The sequence below is a fragment of the Ascaphus truei genome, chromosome 18 (genome assembly GCF_040206685.1).
Source record: "Ascaphus truei isolate aAscTru1 chromosome 18, aAscTru1.hap1, whole genome shotgun sequence".
Classification (NCBI taxonomy): Eukaryota; Metazoa; Chordata; class Amphibia; order Anura; family Ascaphidae; genus Ascaphus; species Ascaphus truei.
This window is the reverse complement of record NC_134500.1, coordinates 6,973,771-6,996,502: the sequence shown is the minus strand read 5'-3', so window position 1 is coordinate 6,996,502 and position 22,732 is coordinate 6,973,771. Positions and strand designations below refer to the sequence as shown.

The 22,732-nt window shown below is 42.9% G+C and overlaps 1 protein-coding gene across 14 annotated transcripts in view; it reads right to left on the bottom strand.

Moving 5' to 3' along the window:
• MEF2A (myocyte enhancer factor 2A) overlaps window positions 1–22,732 on the bottom strand; it is a 76,738-nt gene that overhangs the window by 42,295 nt on the left and 11,711 nt on the right. For 13 of the 14 annotated variants that reach the window (XM_075575266.1, XM_075575265.1, XM_075575261.1 and 10 more), the window contains one exon: window positions 1,166–1,364. In XM_075575266.1, coding sequence (XP_075431381.1) covers window positions 1,166–1,219 — 54 coding nt within the window. In that variant the 5' untranslated portion in view covers window positions 1,220–1,364. Of the gene's footprint in view, window positions 1–1,165; window positions 1,365–13,915; window positions 14,113–22,732 lie in introns of those variants that run through there. The other variant, XM_075575262.1, reaches the window with a different exon arrangement.

The following is a 22,732-nucleotide window of genomic DNA, read 5'->3' as shown; positions in this document are numbered from 1 at the left end:
CCTCGTCGCGTCTACCTCCATGGCCACAAATCGCCTCTGCGGCAGGCACGGGTGACGTCACGCGTGCACCTAGCGTGGCCTCAGAGGTGGGTTGAGAAAAAACTGTTCTAAGTGAATGCGTTTTTTAACCCTCTGATTCTAGAGTGAAGCAACACATTGCTGGCCAGTGTGGCAAAAACAGTGGCTCAATAAAAAGGATATATATATAGATTATTTATTTTTAGAGGACAAGAGCACAAGAGACGCTACTATGGCATAATAAATTAATTTAATAAGTGAAAATAAGAGAAAGTTTAGCTCACCATTGTGATAAGTGTCCAATCGCAAAGATAAAAGTCTGAGGTCTGTATCAGACTAGTCTCTCAGGTATGTCAGTTCAACGGCCAAAGCGCTCTTGATTCTCTCCTCCCACGGGGGGGTACAAACCGCTGCGTCAGCGTCTGGTTCCTGGATTCCGCAGCGTACTCCTGAGGAAGTGGGAGGAGCACCCACAAAAACATGCTGCGCAAGCGAAAAAGGTCTGGCTGAGCAGAGAGGCGCGGTCGACGTTTGATGGGAGAGTGACGTCGTCATCCCCAGACTCCAGGAACCGGACGGAGGGCGCTTCCTGACGCGGACACGCCGGTTAGTACCCCCACGGGAGGAATCAAGCACGCTACGACCACTGAACTGACATGCCAGAGTCCAGTCCGATACAGACCTGACGTTTTTATCTTTGCGATTGGACACTTCTCACAACTGTGAGTGCGCAATTGTAACTTTTTATATTTTCACTTAGTAAATGAATTTATTACGCCATAGAAGCGTCTCTTGCGTTATTTTCCTCTAGATCTATTTGCTTAAACTGATTCGTAAGACCACTATCAAGAGCAGCAGCGCGTCTTTTTTTGGCATCCGGTCTGCCCTCATTCACCAATCAGCATTGGACCTGTATATACAAGACTTATTGTTGGGTACAGCTACTGTTAGCTATACACTCATGGTAACCCATGTACAGTTGGTAGCACTAACCTACATTATATTACCAGTCGCAGTAGATCCTTCCATCTAATTAGTATCTCTTTCTCTAGTAAAATTGTGTGGCGAGGGTTTTGACCAATGCACGTGGGCATAACGGGGGAAGGTCCATCAATCACTCGCATCTTTAGAAACATTCATTTCTTACCTGTCTGTTCCGCTCATCCATAATCCGCGTAATCTGTATTTTCTTCCTTCCCATTGTCACTTTAGTCTTTCCCCTATGTAATCCAGAATAACCGTTTCATCCACAGAGATAGTACCCCTTTGAATCCTAATGCATGGTAAACCGCTTTCTAGAAGTGCTTTTTGGTGCTGTCCAAGCCGTCAGGGTCTTAGCCAAAAACCTAGAAGAACAATATGCAATGGTAAAACACAAGTGGAAAACAGATGTGTTTCACTTGTAGATTTAAAGCTGTAATCCCCCAGTCTTGTTTCCCCCATCCAACACACACACACACAGAGAGAGAGACAGAGAGAGACAGAGAGAGACAGAGAGAGACAGAGAGAGACAGAGAGAGACAGAGAGAGACAGAGAGAGACAGAGAGAGACAGAGAGAGACAGAGAGAGACACAGAGAGACACAGAGAGACAGAGAGACACGCGATTGCAGCTTTAAATAAACGTTTCTTAAAATTTATATAGTTTAAGAAAATTAGTCAAATGAGACCTTTATTTTTTTTTTTTACATCATAGCTTCCATTATAGTGGGAAGATTAAACATCCAGAATGAACTCTTCATATGTCCGCTCAACGCATAAAAAGAATGCCATGTCTGTAACATTAACACAAGTCCGAAGACACAGGAACAGCCCATAAAATCACACCCATCATAACGCGTTATGTACGAAATCTCCTGTGCTGGAAAATAAGTATCTTATTGCAAGTCAGCAGGGTATTCTGCGGCGTATGAATGAGTAAAAGCAATTATTAGTGTACTGGATGCTTTCAAAATGTATCAATTAGAACAATTGCTTGAATTTATTCACACAAAGAACACAATTATGAGTTCTCCCAAGAGGCACAATATGCAATTATCAGCATTTCTAAAGATGGTTTAACTAAAGCGCATTGAGACCAAGTCCCAATCAGAAAATTACACTAAAGAGCACTGGTATTTCGGGGCAGAAATACAGCAATTTTAACAAAAAGATTATATTTGAGAGTGCTTATACATGTGTCAGAAACAGTCTTCTCATGCCACACAATTACACTGCCTTGTTCATAGCAAACCTGAGATGCAAAGCTGTGTGACCTACATTTCTTGCATGTGTGTGGCAGTCTTCAATCCGCATTTATTGAGACATCACTCTGATCATACAAGATCGACCTATCCACAGCATGAGGGGGGACCGAAACGTGCTTTCTCCTTTTCCCCATGCCCAATATCAGGCAGGTGCAGAGCGAGGTCGAACGGAAGGGAAGGGAATTGAAGGTAAGGGAAGGTAAGGGGTCTGCTTCATCTGCATTCTGCTGACCAGAGTCATCATGCAAGGTGTAAGCAGATGCAGCAAGCTATGGGAGGCACGGGGACAGTCTATGGCAGGAGTAGCCAACGCCAGTCCTCAAGGGCCACCAACAGGTCAGGTGAAATGTTAAGTGATTCATTTAATAAAGGAGATTTCAAACGGCAAACGTGCAATTTAGAGCAGCATTTTATTCAAAATCCTATATATTTTTCATAAATCAGCTGTGTAGTATGAGAGAATTTGCATTTTTTGCCCCCCCTCTCAATGCCCTTTTTAATGAGTTTTAATGTAAATTAAGCTTCCTTGGGTTGGTAAAGTACAGCAACCATTTAGGTAGCCACACTGCTTCCTGTTTTGAAATAGGCGGCCATAATGTGCGCCCTGGTAAGCAGGATCTTCGCCGATTGGTCACAAGAGAGCGGAATCTGCCGTTTAGATAACAGCGTTGCCGTAAATGTAAGGAATGTACGGAACTGCGCCATTTACGAAAATAAAATCCAGGCAAGAGGAAATGCTGCTTAAAGATTTCATTCGTCTTCAAAAACGAAATACAAATGCGATGCCTCAAAGAATATAGCTGCATTATTTAGCAAGTATCCATTTCTTGACAAATTCCAAAGCCTCGCTGAGAAATTGTCATGGTTTTTACTCACAGACTTGCCAGCTTTCACACATTCACTAACACGCCAATTAACAGACCCACACTTTTACCGCTGACAATATCCTCTCAAAACGGATAAATCTTCCGAGCACAAAATTACTTTCGAGTGTATATGACAAAGGGCAAAATGTAACACCTAGCTTGATATGAGATCATGCACGTACATAAAGACGAAAAAAGTAGCACCAACCAACAACCAGGGTACAATGAAAACAAATACTGCTTGTCCATTGTAACACGGACCCCAATAAGCTTATGCCTGCCGTATCACACAGCTTTTTCAGCACAGCCTGGGTTAAAGAAGTAATAATTGTACTTTTCAACACATGGATTGATTCGTTTTAACCTATTGGCTCACTGCAGTTTGAGGCGGCTAGTTTCTGCATATGAGCTGATACATTAGAAGAACTGCCACAAAACACTGCGTCTTATTCCATGTAAGGGAGAGTGTCTGTGGCCATTAACAGCCGGCTGCTCCTCTGCAGAGACAGTGAGACGAGATTAGTCACTGAGCATTTCATCAACCTTCTCCCCCCCCCCCTTAGTTGAGCCTACACATGACATGATGCATCAGCACCAAACAAGGCAGAAGGATTTCCAATGGAAGATCCCATGTCACACCATGTCTGCCCTCAACAACAACACCCCATGTCTTCTTACTCATCAGGGTTTCACACAGAAATGTCCCTGCCATCATATCCAGTGATCACGCTTGATAGTCAAAAATTAAATCACAGGTATTTTATCTGTAGAACTTCCCTTCATCTGTAGTATTTCACTCTGGATCACGTCTGGGATGACTTGCCCGGTTCCTGAGAGACTTACCAGTCAAGTCACAGGTCTAACTTTTTGTTTTTTAAATGGGATTTAAATCTCCATCCATTCGGAAGCCGGAAGTGATAAAGTTATGGCTTCGTAATGGCCCGCAAAGTTTGACCTCCCTTTTGTTTCCCCTTGAAGGAGCGCAGACACTGAAAAACACACTGGTACGTATCACAGGAACCAAGGGGTCCCTGGAACTGAACAGAGCACCTCCGGAGAACAAAAACAAAAGGGACATCATTGACTTTAGGGGAGATTGGGTTCTGCGTTTTGGCAAGCAGGGAAAGGGTCTCCTATTCCTTCTCCGCAATCCGTGACCTCACTGTCACGTGAGCGCTCTGAAAAATGGTCCTGTGATGTTGTTGTGCCAGGGAGCTTAAATGGTTAAAGCCCCAGGTCTCATTCTATATATGACTTTCTACAATTTTTATCTTTTTTTTTTCACCTATTATCTTCTACCTATTGGGGGGCAGTTTCATGCATCTATCACCCCTTCAAGTAAACGAAAGAAGGTCACCAAGCTAAACAGCCAGAGTGTGTGCTGCCATCCAGTGTGGGTTGGATAGCTATACTACCAAAGTAGGGGTGGCCAACTCCGGTCCTCAAGGGCCACCAACAGATCAGGTTTTCAGGGTCTCTGCTTCAGCATAGGTGGCTCAGCCTTTGACTGAGTTGGCCACTTCTGTACCAAGGTGCTGCAGACCAGTCTAGCAGTGAGGGGTTTAATGTCACTTGACCTTTTCACCTGATCAACCTTTGACCATTCCACCCTGAGAAATGACAAACAGCGCTCCTGCTGCTTACTCTGCTAGAGGTAGAGAGAGAGGAATCCCATTCTTTTAATGTTCCACTTTACATTGATTGCAGGCAAAGCAGTAATGATTGAAAACCTCCACTAATAAATACATTAATGGATTATCAGGTCTGCTATTAAAACTTCACTGCTTTGCTTTTTGCCAACGTAGTGCACTATTCTTCATGATAAAATCTCAGGAGACCACCTTAAAAAGACAAAGATCGGGGGGCTCTACCCGTGACAAACTTCAAACTAGAGATGCGTGAACCGCGGCTCGGGCCAAATGCGCCTGGGGCGGAGAGAAGGAAAAGCCTCGTTTCCATGTCTGGCGTGAGTAATGCCTCGCTTCTAATAGGAAAGTGTGGGGGAATGGGGCCAACTGAACTAGCCTGGGTAACAATAAATACATGATATTTTCGTTTATTTATAAAGCGCATATTCTGCAGTGTGGTACAATGGGGCAAACAGAACGCTATGACATCATCATAGGGTATGAGACACACAGACACACAGACACACGTGAACTTCTTTACTCAGAACCAATGAAGCTGCCAGCCTTTGCAAATGCAATGCAGAAATGTATTTATTTTAACGACACCCCCCTTATACTGATCCACAGCTGCTAGTTTGGGATTTCTGTAGGAAAGATAATGTATGTTTATTAATTGCAAGATATTGCATCGCATAAAATATCACGTGATCTCAATTTGTGAAGGCTATACTTCAATCAACGTATTTAAAGCTATGTTCATTCTAACTGCTGTATTGTATGTCTTTATTTATATAGCGCCATTAATGTACATAGCGCTTCACAGTAGTAATACAGGGGGGGTAATCAAATAAATAACAGATATGAATAACAGGTCATGGGAATAAGTGCTTCAGACATAAAAGCAACATTAAGGAAGAGGAGTCCCTGCTCCGAGGAGCTTACAATCTAATTGGTAGGTAGGGAGAACGTACAGAGACAGTAGGAGGGAGTTCTGGTAAGTGCATCTGCAGGGGGCCAAGCTTTATGTATCATGTGTTCAGAATATCCACAGTGCTATTCATATGCTTCTTTAAGCAAGTGTGTCTTAAGGTGGGTCTTAAAGGTGGACAGAGAGGGTGCTAGTCGGGTACTGAGGGGAAGGGCATTCCAGAGGTGCGGGGCAGTCAGTGAGAGAGGTTTAAGGCAGGAGAGGGCTTTAGATACAAAGGGGGTACAAAGAAGACATCCTTGATAAGAACGTAAGAGTCGGGATGGTGCATAGCGAGAAATTAGGGCTGAGATGTAAGGAGGGGCAGAAGAGTGTAAAGCTTTAAAAAAGTGAGGAGGAGAATTGAGTGTGTGATACGGGATTTGATAGGAAGCCAGGAGTGTGGTTCCAGCAGCCTGACCTCATTGCAGCAAACACAATGGAGACTTACAATACAATTACAGATGCTTCTACGCCCGACAGAAAGATAAAACGGTTACATTCTATTAATTCCTTGCTTGCAAGAAACAACTGTGTGGGTGCATGGAATGTTTCAAGCAGCATGCTCCCCCTTCTTTTTACATAGGTGGTAAGCCGGGGTCCCTGGAGCTGAACCGTGTTTATTTCCACTCCGTTGTTGAAATCCCACTTGTCACGCAGGCCAATAGGAAGCCCGCACAAAGCGGTAGGTTTAGGCCACCATTTTGTTTTCCCTGGAGGGGATGGTAGCGGCGCTATGTTTACAGGTTGATATCTCGGGAACCAGTGTCCAGGAAATTAACGAAGTTCAGACCAATTGCTTTCCACTCGGGTAAAAAAAAAAAAAAAAGGGGGGTGGGGGGGTGGGGGGAAGGGCTCGGGGGGTGGGGGGGAAACTGTCTCTAAGAAAAATAAAGGTGTTCCGTAAATACGGCCCCAGGCAGTGTGCCCATGTGTAGGTTAAAAGACTGATTCTGCTTGTAATGGTTTCTTTGCCTACAAAAAGGGAGAAGGGGAGGTGTAAATGACCGCCCAATAGGAAGATGCTTACTAATGTATTCCAATGAAGGCGCACATAGTGTGCGTGACCGCACGCGCAAGCGCTACGGAGCAACAGATAATACAGTATAATCGCGGCCTAATGCAGCAGCCATTGGAGTCCACGTTAAAATGGATAAGAAGTAAAAAGTGACACACTGCTCATTTGCATGTCATTACCCAGAACCCCTAACTGCAGTGGAAGCGCTGTTTGCAAAGTGATAATGGGGAAAGGCAGGGCTGCAGACCTGAGAGAATAAAAATTCCCCTTGCGGTGCATTTGCACCTCAGTGAACCTGCTCCCATCCTACGAACAGCAATGCTCAAACGGTTTGCACTGTGAATGGTTACCGTGTCCTGATTTGCCACACGCGGTTGATCAGGCACATTAACGCACCGGGGTCAGCAGAAACAGAAATGCTAATGGGACGCAGTATGGAACCTAACGATGAGATGTTCCAAGCAATAAGAATCTAACCACTTTATGGGCTCGTATGGCTTTTACCAATTTATCAAGTGAAAGCATCGCTGCACAAATGGATCGCTGGGAATTCTCGGGTCTCCATGGTCGTCGGATTACATTGCAGTGTCTCCGGTAATGCGCCGTTTCATTTCGGCTATCTTGCTTGCCAGACATTTTCTAACTGACCATGCTGTGCATACAGCTACATGGCAATACGTGACTTTCACAGCAATCCCAATCACAACAGCCGGGCGCACCTCAAAACTGCATATAAAATATTATCCATTTATTAAAAGGATTGCAAAGTCCGTAGCGCAAAAAAATAAAATAAAGCAAACCATTTAAATTCCCAAAGTTTCAAAATAAAGCTTACACAAACATATTGTGTGGCGCAGAGTAATCTTACCCAGGGGGAAAACCCCTCTTCTCTAAATTATTTCATTAGTAAATGGTAGTATGATGCCATCCAGCGGCAGAACATCGCGCGTCAAAGGCGTGACCCTTAATCAGCAAGATGCAATTCATATTGTTTGCCGTGTCTGCGCTACTGTATGGACTTTGCAATGGTTTAATACAAGGGTCTCCAAACTACGGCCCAGGGGCCACATCGGCCCAGGGGCCACATCAGCTGCCCCCCCCCCCCCACCATTCGAAAATAGAGAAAACCATGGTTTCTGAAAATTGGACCTTTAATAACAGAATACTTATAATTACATCATCTACTTCAGACAGAAATATAGATATTTTGCCCCCAGAATCCTTTGCACTGTTGGACCAACACATAGATAACTGGTCCAGATACAAGGTCTCACTGAATGTGCAATATCTTTCAGAAAACAAGATGTGAAATGGGCAAGAGACTGTGTGCAAATGTAATTCTAAACAAAACTTTGGAGCTCAATTTGATCATTATGATAGAACTGTTGTGCAAGCAATTATCAAATGTGGCTGAAAGCAAACAGCACATGCTACTTCACTGTAGTAAGTACGATCAATTGGGATGAGATTTACATTTATAGTATATGAGAAACACTTTCACATCAATGCTATAGATAACAGGAAGATATGTTACCCAATTATCCAGGAGAACAGAAGCTTCTAACACTGTTTTACCAGTCTTCAATAAAAACATTACATAACTATTAAACCCCCTCCCGCTGTTACCAAAGGTCTTGGTTACAGGCACAAAGGACATCACGGATGGTGGCAGTTGGATGGAGGGGATGCTGAACATGGAACATGGAACATGGCAGCACACAGAGGAAAACCAGGAACCATTACTTGGTATAAATCTACCTGGATTATTTTATTGATATTTGGCTCTTGGATATATTACGCACACACTGGTTTTATCCAACATAAAAACATTCAGATGACAGTGTTCCCTAATACAGTAGGGCCTGACCTTGAATCTCCAGTGTCAAGGGCACTGGAACTCAGAGTTAATATGTTAGGTTTTTTTTTTGGGGGGGGGGGGGATGGAAATCCTGGCCTCCCAAAAGAGGTGGATCCCTACCCTGAGGTTATTCAGGTGGTTGTGTGGTGGTGTGGCTGTCCCTTCTGTAAGTGCCTTTGATGTGGATGAACAAAGTTGCCCTTGGACAAGAAGCTTTAGCTACCATGCCTCCGAAATAAAAATTGAGATTGCAATCTGTTACAAAATGTCAACGTTCAATGTACTCACAGTAATTGTATTATACACCTTGGTATTGGATTCTGTAACACAGCGTTTTGGGGGTATAACGCCAGTGAGATGCACTTGCTCCCTACGCCCGCCCCTCATTTCCGCTGTTCATTTTAAATGACAAATAGCGGTCAAGAGAGTTTTGCTTTGGATGTAGAAGACACCAACTGCCCAGACCAGTCTGAGGCTTTTCTCCACTAAACACTAAAGTCTTTAATCTCTGTGAAACTGCTCGAGAAGATTTTACTAGATGACACAGAGATCACAACCCCCCAGATCCTTTCCAAGGGCGGCCTGTGTGCGATTCGTACACTCCAGCGATTCTACCCAAACCTCTCGCCGTCTGCAACCAGCGAAGCAACGGTCATTTTAAAGTGATCCAGGTACAAGCAGAAACCGTGTCACATTCAGAAATGGTCCAGTCACACTCGGAAACTTACACTGGATTTGCAAAAACAACAAACAAACAAAAAAAACACGTGAAACGATAATGTGTAAATGTTTTGACAAAATGCTTACTATGCTCATTTCACAAACTTGGACATGTACAATTCTCTCTTCAAACTGTGGGCCCAAGAGCTGACCTTCAAAAAGTACAACAAATTCTGATTTCAAAGTTGCAGTCATTTGATTAAGACTGTCTTTGAAAATTGATAAGTCATGCTTATTAGTAGTTCTACCTTAAGAAAGGTCAGTCCAATGTAGCAGGATAGATAGATAGATAGACAGTGCTCAAATGCCTTACTAAAAACATACTACGGGAGAGAATTTGTTTGGGCTTTTCAAGGTGCCTTGTCAGAGGAGCGCACTACGCGCAGTGTGTGCTCCGTGGGCGGAATAACAGCAGTTCAGGATATAAAGTCAACGGGGGAAAAAAATAAAGCGTCTGGTAAACATTCTTAGCAACTTTTCTCTTACGAAGTTCAAACCTGATCAGTTTTTGTAGCGTGCAACTAGATTTGTGAAGAACTAGCACGATGAGCCAAATAATAATCACAAAATCTACAATAATAAAAATATTCAAAGCCCCCCCAAAAAACATGATCAAGACAGCTTATTAAAGAATCAAAACAATGAGACACGTTGTGGTTCTTGTTGGAGCAATCAACCCATATTTGCTTGAAAATATATACTTTTAAAATACGCAGAGGGTGGGGGCCATGCCGGTCCTTTCTTGCATGTAGTAACAGAGGAGGGAGAGGGAGTAGTAACAGAGGAGGGAGAGGGAGTAGTAACAGAGGAGGGAGAGGGAGTAGTAACAGAGGAGGGAGAGGGAGTAGTAACAGAGGAGGGAGAGGGAGTAGTAACAGAGGAGGGAGAGGGAGGACAGGAATAGCCGTAGGCTTTTCAGGGCATCCCTGTTATTAAAAAAAAAAAGGGGGGGGAGGAACTTACCTAGATGAGCAGCGTCACGGTGCCATGGCAATGCCACATCATATGACACTGTGATGGCGCGTTGCCATTGCAACGCGCCACTGCAGGAGGTGGCCCGCTGTGGAGAAGGTAAGAGGACACGCACACAACTCGGACACCCCCACGCCTACCTCTCTGGAGGCCCCGAGCTTCCTCCTCCTGTCGTTGTGGAGATCCAACTTCCGACCGGTGCGGGGGGGGGGGAGACCTCGCGCTCCCTTCTCAAGCTCCCCCCTCCGGTTGGGTGAAAGTTGAATCCCGGCGTTGACAGGAGGGAGAGGACAGCGAGGAGGGAGCGCGGGGCCCAAGGTGGCTGCCTTGCCTTGTATTGGACCAACACGTAGTTGATCTGCTACAAGCTTTCCAACCTCTCAGGGTCAGGGTTACCCGATGAAGGTCTCCGAGATGTTCGAAAGCTTGTAACATAACTTCTTGTTGGTCCAATAAAAAGTTAACATACTCCCCTACCCCCTCTCCCTCCTGTGTTACTACTTTTAAAAATTGAGATAAATGAGGAATCGCCTTTAGTGTAGGGGTTCATCAAAAAGCACAGCACTTAAAGTGGATTGGAAAATAACTTGAACCCAACATCATTATACATGTTATCAATGTGAAACAGAGGGAAATGGTTTTAAAAAGATCTTAAAGCTGCAGTTCAGTCAATATCCTGCATGTGTGTTTTTTTTAATAAATCAGTTCAGTAGTAAGAAAAAATACTTTTAGCATTTCCTGTTTTAAAAAAAACAACTTTGAAAGAAAATTTTTCTTGTATTCTATTTTAATAGCCATTTGCTAAGACACTGCCCCTTCATGTCCTGTCACAAGCCCTGGCACACCCCTTTGTCAGCCCTGCCCTCCCTCTAGCACATGTCAGTGCAGGAGTGCTCATGAATATTCATGAGCTTCCACAGAGACAGAAGCAGAAGAAAAACAGATCCCTTCACTAATTATGTCACCAAATTTCACCTATCAATACATGGAGAATGAATTGACTGGCAGCTATACAGTTCTTTAGGTAATTAGAGATTGCCCACATGAAACTATTGAAGTAAAAAAAATAAATTAAAAATAAAAAAAGACTGAACTGCAGCTTTAAAAAACATATTGACACATCATTGTGTGGCACTTTGTTACTCTTATTTCTTAATTCTGTGTGTAATGTACAATAATCTGGGAAATAATAATAAGCATTGGGGCGGTCTAGGTTTAACATGTATAGCTTCTTAAAGTGTTATAAATGTAAAAGTGTAAATAAAGGATACAGATGGATCATTTATCAAGATGTTTTACATCAACTGTTGCAATTTATGCTATCCATCCATATTGTTCAAGTTCTCACAGTTACAGTTTAGAAACTTTACTACAGACAAAAACCAGTTTGAAACAAAGTTGCTTGTTACTTAAGATTATGTAATGCTGGAAAACACTCCTATTTTTAAACAATTAATAGCAGTCGTGCGAATCCCCCAGGACATTGCGAGTTTGTGTGCAATTTCAATGGTTCACAGGATAACACATTGTAATTGAGAAAACATTACTGGCCCTTTGTTTTGTGACACTTGTTCTGACTCTTCCCATAGCCCACATAATGGAAAGGAACAGTTGAATGTTTAACAATATGTCACAGCAGGAAGAAAACAAGGATAAGAAGACAGCTGAGCCACTAGGCTGGCAACTTTACAGGTGATAAAATCAGCAACAACTGCACAATGAACTCAGTGGGAGCCCAGGCTAATGAGTGGAGGACACACACACACACACACACACACACACACGACTACTTTGCATCAAATGCTAGTAATTATCCTTCTTATTTTGATTTCTAGCCTTCCATTACTTTTCTAGTTGAAAACATGGTTTATCTGGAACTTGGACACTAAGCTCTTTAGGGTGGGTATTGCCAACCCTATTCCATGTCAGAGGGGGATTTCTGTTCAGCCCTTGCTCTAACTGGAATCTGTATGTTTTGGTTTGCAACAAGCCTGTACATGGAAAACGCGGAGTTGAAAACAAATCTGGTTATAGGTTAGCAACGCTGCAGCCATCCCCCCATCTCTCACCATTTAATGTAATGTCTGGTTCACGAATCATGGTCGTGGTAGGGCTGATGGAGGAGCTTTGTGGTAATGTCACGGCCTTTGCAGTGGCTGAACCACGTTCCCCTGCTAGTGTCAGATTTCCTTGTCACCTTGGGCAAGTCCACCCAATCTCCCTGTTCCTTGACACCAAAATAAAACTGTACGTCCTTTGGAGTAAGTGCATGCAAAATTCTATGTACAGGGCAATGTCAGGCTATGCTATGCCCATGGTCACTGCTACACAAGAAAAATACTATATAGTGGATGATCAGTTCCTGAATATTAAAGGGTTTTACATACTGTAGAAACTATAGAAAGTAAACGAATAACAGGCTACACTACAGCAACAGATAAAAGCAACAATGACTGTACCTCTAGGCTCTGAACATCACAAGAACGCATGCAGCTGCCTCGGTGATAAAGACTTCCAGCCATCTGTACTGCCAGCTGCTCAATAGTAGATGTACAAGTTACATTTATTAAAGATCTGACAAGCTAACCACAAGTACACAACGTAAAAGAACTAGCAAGAAATGTGGAACTGATGCAATCAGGTGAATTTAACCTTTAACTAAAGGAACAAATACTCTACAATAGCTAAAATATGATCCGGTTAACCCTTCCCTACTAAATCGCTCCGACTGTCCAAAGAAGATCAATAAATTCGCTGGAAATTGAGGCCAACTGCCCTCACTAAAGAAACAATCAGTTAACCATTCACATTTAGAAGTAGGAATAAGAAAATGGTTTCAAAATAATAATAATATAATTTTTTTTTAAAAAGGCAATACTTTTCTAGAATAGTGGAGCTCAACTTCAGTCCTCAAGACTCCCCATCAAGTCAGGTTTGCAGGATATCCCTGCTTCAGCACAAGTGGCTCAATCAGTCCCAGCTTCAGCACAGGTGGCTCAGTTTGACTGATCCACTTGTGCTGAAGCAGGGAGAGCCTTAGAACCTGACCTGTTGGGCAGTGGGTGGTGAGGACTGGAGTTTAGCTCCCCTGTTCTAGAACACTTGTTTTAGGTGAATGTAGCTATTTGGGAGTTTGATGGACATTAAAAGGGATTCATAGTTAGCCTTAAAGATTGGCTATAGGTTCTATTTTTTACTATCTCTTTAGAGACACACACACACACACACACACACACACACACACACACACACACACACACACACACACACACACACACACACATCTTTTATTCCAGTAAAATGACAAAAAATAAAGAAACTAAAAAAAAATATGATACAAGCAACTTGTCACCTACAGACAAATTATACTATTAACTGCCATCTGTTTACAAAAAGGGGTAACAAGATTTAGAGCCAGCACTGTATTAGAGCCGCTGGGTCCGAGGGATTTAATGAAGATCTCTATTGATCACCCAGCCAGAACCTCCACTCCCTTCTCATCATAACTTTACTCTGACACGGCCTCGGCTTCGGCTGTTCCTTTTCAGGGGAAACTAGTGGCCTCACAGGTAGTGGCAAACTGCATTCTACAGATTATTAAATAGAATAAGGATAATACATACAGGTTATTTACTAGAAGACAAATCCGCCTCATCAAGTCAACCATCCAGGCTGTTTTCCCACTAAAGGATTCTCCGCGTACATCTGCACAGACTCTGGCCCGCCGTAATGTCCAACGGGTGTGAACCGGTCACACAGGAGAGAGAGAGAAGAGAGAAGAGAGAAGAGATTGCCTCTGGCTGGCAGGACACGGTCATCCCTTTTTCTCTCTCTCCCTGCATCCCATTTGAAGAGCTACGGCAGCTGAGGCAATGAATATTGCTGGCTGGTAACAGCTGAGATAGCACTGCCCCAGATCTTTGATTTCACCTGCATCAGCAAAAGGATTGCTCTGAAGGAGAAACCGGACATGGGCCACTGGGCTGAAATCACTACATTTTATTTATGTTCTCTCCCCCCCCCCCCCAAAAAAAATATATTTTATTGATAGATTACTTTTCCCAATGGCTAGTGCTCTATTGACAATAATAAGCAATGATAAGACTAATGATATTTATACACAGTGGAATTAAACAAGATTAGAGGCACGCTATGCTTAATTGCAAACATAACCTAATGAGACAAAATGTTTTAGAAACCATTTTTCATTTTTTTGGGGGTCTCTTCTCCTTCGCGGAGTGTCCAAGGAAGGCAGACTATTTCACTGGCCCTATATATGCCAGTATTTTAGCAATTTTTATGATGGTGGTTACTCCGTAATTCAAAGAAAAAAACAACAAAAAAGTGTAGCCTACTAGGGGACAGGCAGCTTGTAGCCGTCTTTGTGCTCAGACAGACTACAGAGAGGAGGCATCATGAGTGGCTGCAGGAACAGGACGGGGTTGCACTGGTATGTCCAAATCCAACCCTACTTGCGGTCATTCTGATTGGCAATGCACTGCGGCCTCAGCATGCCATTCAACATCATTAAACCAACAGTGCTGGTGAACGGTAAATACTGTATCATGTTGGGGTATTTCAGATACAACTCCGCTGTTCACTGCCCGTTGTACAAGTAGCTCACATTATTGCTGGTTCAGAAGCAGATATAGGAAGAGGCCCTGAAGGGGTTTGGATTGCACACTATCTACAGGACGACACTGTGCCAATTTCTCACTGCTTCAGAAAAATGTGCCAGGTTTTTTTTTTTAAACACACTTCAGTTTTCAAAGCTGCATTGCATTATTGTCACCTACAATTTGAAATATTTTTTTACACAAAAAAAAGCAGATTTAAAAAAACAAAAAAAAAAGTAAAGAAATGCAACTGATGCATGTTTTTATACAACCTCTCGAAAATCAGCAGTGAGGGGAAAACCGCAGAGATGGCAAGAGGGTAAAACATTTTTTATAATATATAAATGATGTTACATTACAAACATATAATACCAAATCGCATTAAAAAAAAAAAAAAAACTAGAACTTTATATTACTCATATCATCTGTGTTTATACTTCCATCCCTGTTGAAACATGCAACACTGACTTAAATATTTAGCAAATCCTGCCCTGGGGCATACAATATATCAAGCATTGAATCCTTACTAACTCACTTTTAATTGTTTGCAAGATGCTTCCTTTTCTGGAACAAACATTTTTTGTTTAGGAGCCTGTGAAAGATGATATTCAGCACTGGTATATACATTCATCATCACGATTAATCAGTCACAGAACCACAGCAGACTGATGTACATTTTAGCACAATATATATTTTTTAAGCGATTAACCCTTTCAGTGCAGAAGAGGGCCACAGAGCATGGCTTAAAACTACACTACGGGATAAAATTGCAAGCTTCTCATTTACAGCAAAATGTGACATCATAACCAAACGTATTAAGCAAAGCAATATTGTCAACACAGCAACATAACTGTTACTTAGCGCATCTTTACACATAACACAACTTGGCAAGGTCTGGTTGCTTTGTAAATATCCAACATCAGGATATAAATACCAGATCTGCTAAGAGAATGTTTTTTCTAAAACAAGAACACCTGAACACAGAGCTCAAGTGAAGTTTGTGGGGTCCCATTATTGGACAATAATGGTGCGTTTCCGCTCTAGACTTTGCTGGGTCCACACACTGCAGAAACTGCCACAAATTTGCCTATATGTAAAAACTACGCAAGGTATGTAATCTCTCTGGATACAGTGTGTCTCCACGGTCTCATCCAACAGTACAGGAGGTGAGCAAGCAACATTCGTTCCAACTATCAGATAAAACCCTTGACTTTAGGTGTATTAAAAACCATTCAGCAGATCTGAAAGATATTGTAAAGGCAAGAAACAATAAGAAAATTGTGCAAATATAATTCAGTTAATGTCTCTTTGAAAGGACAGAGAGAATTAATAATAAGAGGTGACGTGTGAGCTCTGGAAACTCATGCATAAAACATATTGCACATTTATCGGTCATAAGCCATCACAAAATTAATGTGTTTTAGTGCAACTAGCGTGGAAGGACTGAAGCACACAAACCGGTTCTGTTATTATTATTATTATTTGGGAAGGTGGAAGTTACTATGGTTTCCAAAATTGTATACAACAGTCTTATTAATAACAGATTTTACAAAATGTGATTTCATTCAGCGTGCTCTAGAAACATTGTACAAAGCACATTACTTAAAAATATAGGCAAAAGAATGGCATGTTACACAAAGGCTTTGGCTTCCAATCCTTTCAGACATTTAAAGGGGAAACTCCGGGGACAGAGGTTACCTAGGCAACAAACACTTTGTTTACACATGTTTTGTGTCAGATGATTCATTTGAGGAGCTGGGCTGTTTGGCATGGCCCATTATGAAGCTGAACCAAGGTCACACGGGCACGAGACAATATGGAAGGTATCAAAAGAAGGCTGCGATGAGAAAATCTAGCCATTTTAAAGGAGCAACCCTGCCGGCTTCAGCGCTGAGCGGCATTATTTTTGAGCAAATCTTGCCAGTCAATAGAAAGCTGCACCGTTTTGCGTTGAGGCTTCCTAATGGACGTCCATTTAAATGTCCAGAGAGAACCAGAAGGCCGCCATCTTGGATTTGTGACTTCATTAGCAATAACAATAACAGACCCTGACAACCTGGTCAGGAACTACAACTCTGCCTTATCCTGCTCCCTTGATCTACATGCCCGGCTTTCTCTCTGCCGCCCTCGCCCTTCTAACCCTAGACCCTGGCTAAATTCCCACACGCGCAAGCTGCGTTTCTCCACTCGTTCCTCTGAACGCCTCTGGAGGAAATCTCATACTCTCGCAGACTTCCTTCACTACAAATTTATGCTATCCTGTTTCAACTCTGCCCTCTCGCAAGCTAAACAAACCTAATTTTTTCATTAATTAATACGTACAAGTCTAACCCACGCCGACTCTTCTCTGTCTTTGATGCTCTACTCAAACCACCCTCAGCTGCCTCTTCTTCTTCCTCCATCTCACCTCCAGACTTTGCTGACTATTTTAAGGAAAAGGTGGAAACCATATGTCAGAAAATCCCCTCTGTTTCCTCCTCCCATCTTACACCGCTTCCTAACTCTCCTCCTGCCTTCCTTGACTCTTTTTCCGCTGTCTCAGAGGAGGATGTGTCACTGTTGATATTATCTTCTCCCTCTACCACTTGCCCTCTTGACCCCATTCCCTCCCATCTCCTAAAACCTCTTGCTCCTACTATAATCCCTACGCTCACACACAATTTTAACTCCTCCCTCTACTCTGGTACCTTTCCATCCTCCTTCAAGCATGCAACAGTTATACCATTACTCAAAAACAGCAAGCTTCCCCCCTTCCCATACGCTCCCCCCCTCCTAATGTGTAATCAGACTATTTGCAATATTGTACCGTTGTATTGTTACCCTCCTTTTTTTTTTTCTTTTTGTACCCCTCTTACTTTTGAAAAATGGTTAATAAAAAAAATAAGTAAAAAAAAAAAAAAACAGCAAGCTTGACCCTACCTGTCTTTCTAACTATCGACCTGTCTCCCTCCTGCCTTTTGCCTCTAAACTCCTTGAACATCTTGTATTCTCTCGCTTGCTCCACTTCCTCAACACCTATTCTCTCCTAGACTCTCTACAATCTGGCTTCCGCACTGCTCACTCGACTGAAACAGCCCCTCACTAATATAACTAATGACCTCCATGCTGCCAAAGACAGAGGTCATTACACTCTGCTCATATTACTTGACCTCTCTCTGCAGCATTTGACACCGTGGACCACCCTCTTCTCCTTCACATTCTCCATACTCTTGGTATTCGTAACAAAGCTCTATCCTGGATCTCCTCTTACCTCTCCCATCGTACTTTCAATGTCTCTTCTGCCAACACCTCCTCCTCCTCCATCGGTCTCTCTGTGGGGGTACCCCTGGGCTCTGTCCTGGGACCTCTTCTCTTTTCTCTGTACACACTTTCTCTAGGTGACCTAATCACATCTCTTGGGTTTAAATATCACCTCTATGCTGACGATACACAAATCTACTTTTCAACCCCCAACCTTACACCTGCTGTACAAACCAAAGTTTCTGAACGTCTCTCTGCAATATCATCTAGGATGACCCTCCCCCGCCTTAAACTTAACATGGCAAAAACAGAGCTCCTCATACTTCCTCCCAAACCTGGCCCTACTACCTCCTTCCACATTACTGTTGGAAGTACGATCATTCACCCAGTAGCCCAAGCACGCTGCCTAGGGGTCACACTCGACTCCTCTCTCACATTCAAAATGTTTCTAAAACCTGTCGCTTTTTCCTCCGTAATATAACAAAGATACGCCCTTTCCTCTGTTGCTCGACTGCAAAAACTCTGACACAAGCCCTCATTCTCTCCCGTCTCGATTACTGTAACCTCCTGCTGTCCGGCCTTCCTGCCTCTCACCTGTCTCCCCTACAATCTATCCTAAACGCTGCTGCCAGAATCTCTCTACTCTTCCATAAATCTGTCTCCGCTGCTGAAATCTCTCTCCTGGCTTCCTATCAAATCCCGCATCTCACACTCCATTCTTGTCCTCACTTTTAAAGCTTTACACTCTTCTGCCCCTCCTTACATTTCAGCCCTAATTTATCGTTATGCACCATCCCGACTCATGCGTTCTTCTCAAGGATGTCTTCTCACTACCCCCTTTGTATCTAAAGTCCTCTCCTGCCTTAAACCGTTCTCACTGACTGCCCCACACCTCTGGAATGCCCTTCCCCTCAGTACCCTCTCAATCCACCTTTAGACACCTGCTTAACGAAGCATACTATACACATGATACATAAAGCTTGCAAAAATACCATGGACAATGCTGTCTGGACACAAGCAAACGCGTCACTGACTACATTAACAACAACTAAATGGCAGCTCTGTCATCACCGGAAAAGTTCCCAATTATGTTTATATCTCACTAAACAAAATCTTCAGATGTTTCAGTTAATTAGCGACTGTAGTCACAGTGTTAGTTACTCATTTTAATGTGAAAAAGCAGGTGAAATTCCGGCGTTTACTTTTTTTTTGTGTGGTCCCTATTCATGTCAGTGGAACTCAGAGCTTCCCTGACATGGAACGTGACTTCAAAGCATCTTATATATGGCATGGAGGGGGTTTCACCGGTTATTATTCATTTTACTTGCCCTTGAGATGCCAATGACACAGGCTTAAGTACACAGTATAACACGCTGGGGTTTCCGCAAACAGAATTGTAAGGGGGTAAGATTACCCCAGGGCGGTCGCGGGCTTATGCTCCAGATACAGCATCCACTCAAGTTCATGGAAGCCAATCCCGGAATAGGCGAGTTACCCCGCAAGGAACCGTGCTCATTTTTCACTACAAGTAGAGGCACAGGACACCGAAAAACGCTCATTCCTTGTGCCGCCCTTTATTCATCCACAGTACCACACCAAACAAAAAATGAACACACCCACACTCTACTGGGTCATCTGTCGGCATTATTCTTGCATGGTGCACATACTTCTGTTTCGGGCCAGCTTGATACCCTAGAGTTTGGGATGTCACCATTTCAGCTAACGCCAGTTGCACATTGTGACAACGTAGGTACATTTCAGAATAAGTGTCACCAACCTCTATAACACTTCAACATTAAGTCCCATTGACTTCAACGGTCTCTCCGGCATTTATTTATTTATAAAATGTTTTACCAGGAAGTAATACATTGAGGGTTACCTCTCGTTTTCAAGTATGTCCTGGGCACAGTTAATAGGACAAATAAGACATAGTTACAAATACAGTTACATAAATGAACAGGGTATACATTATATACAATACATTGCATGCACAGTAAGAGAGTATGTATATTATAGGCGTATGTAACAGTTACAGACCAGATTAGAAGTGAATCGCAGCTATCATACTTCATGGAGTAAGGACTGGAGTGCTCAATACATGGAAACTTTGGAGTATTAAGAGGCTACAAATATCCAACGAAAAGCAATTATCCTCTGTAATAAGCATGAAGTGTTCTTCTTTCTGCAGACATGGTACCAATATTTGATATTGCTGCAAAGAGAGACTAGAAGAAACTATTTATATCTGTAGTGATGTAATCCTCCTTTAAAACGAAGGAGTATGAATTATATTTAATAATTATGATCTGGAAACGAGGTCACTTTAAATATGGTGGCCCCCGTGGATGTATAAATATGGTGGCCCCCGTGGATGTATAAATATGGTGGCCCCCGTGGATGTATAAATATGGTGGCCCCCGTGGATGTATAAATATGGTGGCCCTCGTGGATGTATAAATATGGTGGCCCACGTGGATGTATAAATAAGATGGCCCACGTGGATGTATAAATAAGATGGCCCTCGTGGATGTATAAATAAGATGGCCCACGTGGATGTATAAATAAGATGGCCCACGTGGATGTATAAATATGGTGGCCCACGTGGATGTATAAATAAGATGGCCCACGTGGATGTATAAATAAGATGGCCCTCGTGGATGTATAAATAAGATGGCCCACGTGGATGTATAAATATGGTGGCCCACGTGGATGTATAAATAAGATGGCCCACGTGGATGTATAAATATGGTGGCCCACGTGGATGTATAAATAAGATGGCCCACGTGGATGTATAAATAAGATGGCCCACGTGGATGTATAAATAAGATGGCCCACGTGGATGTATAAATATAGTGGCCCCCGTGGATGTATAAATATGGTGGCCCACGTGGGTTGTATAAATATGGTGGCCTACATGGGATGTATAAATAAGATGGCCCACGTGGATGTATAAATAAGATGGCCCACGTGGATGTATAAATAAGATGGCCCACGTGGATGTATAAATAAGATGGCCCACGTGGATATATAAATATGGTGGCCCCCGTGGATGTATAAATAAGATGGCCCACGTGGATGTATAAATAAGATGGCCCACGTGGATGTATAAATAAGATGGCCCACGTGGATGTATAAATAAGATGGCCCTCGTGGATGTATAAATAAGATGGCCCACGTGGATGTATAAATAAGATGGCCCACGTGGATGTATAAATAAGATGGCCCTCGTGGATGTATAAATAAGATGGCCCACCTGGATGTATAAATAAGATGGCCCTCGTGGATGTATAAATAAGATGGCCCACGTGGATGTATAAATAAGATGGCCCACGTGGATGTATAAATAAGATGGCCCACGTGGATGTATAAATATGGTGGCCCTCGTGGATGTATAAATAAGATGGCCCTCGTGGATGTATAAATAAGATGGCCCACGTGGATGTATAAATATGGTGGCCCTCGTGGATGTATAAATAAGATGGCCCACGTGGATGTATAAATAAGATGGCCCACGTGGATGTATAAATAAGATGGCCCTCGTGGATGTATAAATAAGATGGCCCTCGTGGATGTATAAATAAGATGGCCCACGTGGATGTATAAATAAGATGGCCCTCGTGGATGTATAAATAAGATGGCCCACGTGGATGTATAAATAAGATGGCCCTCGTGGATGTATAAATAAGATGGCCCACGTGGATGTATAAATATGGTGGCCCTCGTGGATGTATAAATAAGATGGCCCTCGTGGATGTATAAATAAGATGGCCCACGTGGATGTATAAATAAGATGGCCCTCGTGGATGTATAAATAAGATGGCCCACGTGGATGTATAAATAAGATGGCCCACGTGGATGTATAAATAAGATGGCCCACGTGGATGTATAAATAAGATGGCCCACGTGGATGTATAAATAAGATGGCCCACGTGGATGTATAAATATGGTGGCCCACGTGGATGTATAAATAAGATGGCCCACGTGGATGTATAAATATGGTGGCCCACGTGGATGTATAAATAAGATGGCCCACGTGGATGTATAAATAAGATGGCCCTCGTGGATGTATAAATAAGATGGCCCACGTGGATGTATAAATATGGTGGCCCACGTGGATGTATAAATAAGATGGCCCACGTGGATGTATAAATAAGATGGCCCCCGTGGATGTATAAATAAGATGGCCCTCGTGGATGTATAAATAAGATGGCCCACGTGGATGTATAAATAAGATGGCCCACGTGGATGTATAAATAAGATGGCCCACGTGGATGTATAAATAAGATGGCCCACGTGGATGTATAAATAAGATGGCCCACGTGGATGTATAAATAAGATGGCCCACGTGGATGTATAAATAAGATGGCCCACGTGGATGTATAAATAAGATGGCCCACGTGGATGTATAAATAAGATGGCCCACGTGGATGTATAAATAAGATGGCCCACGTGGATGTATAAATAAGATGGCCCCCGTGGATGTATAAATAAGATGGCCCCCGTGGATGTATAAATAAGATGGCCCACGTGGATGTATAAATAAGATGGCCCCCGTGGATGTATAAATAAGATGGCCCTCGTGGA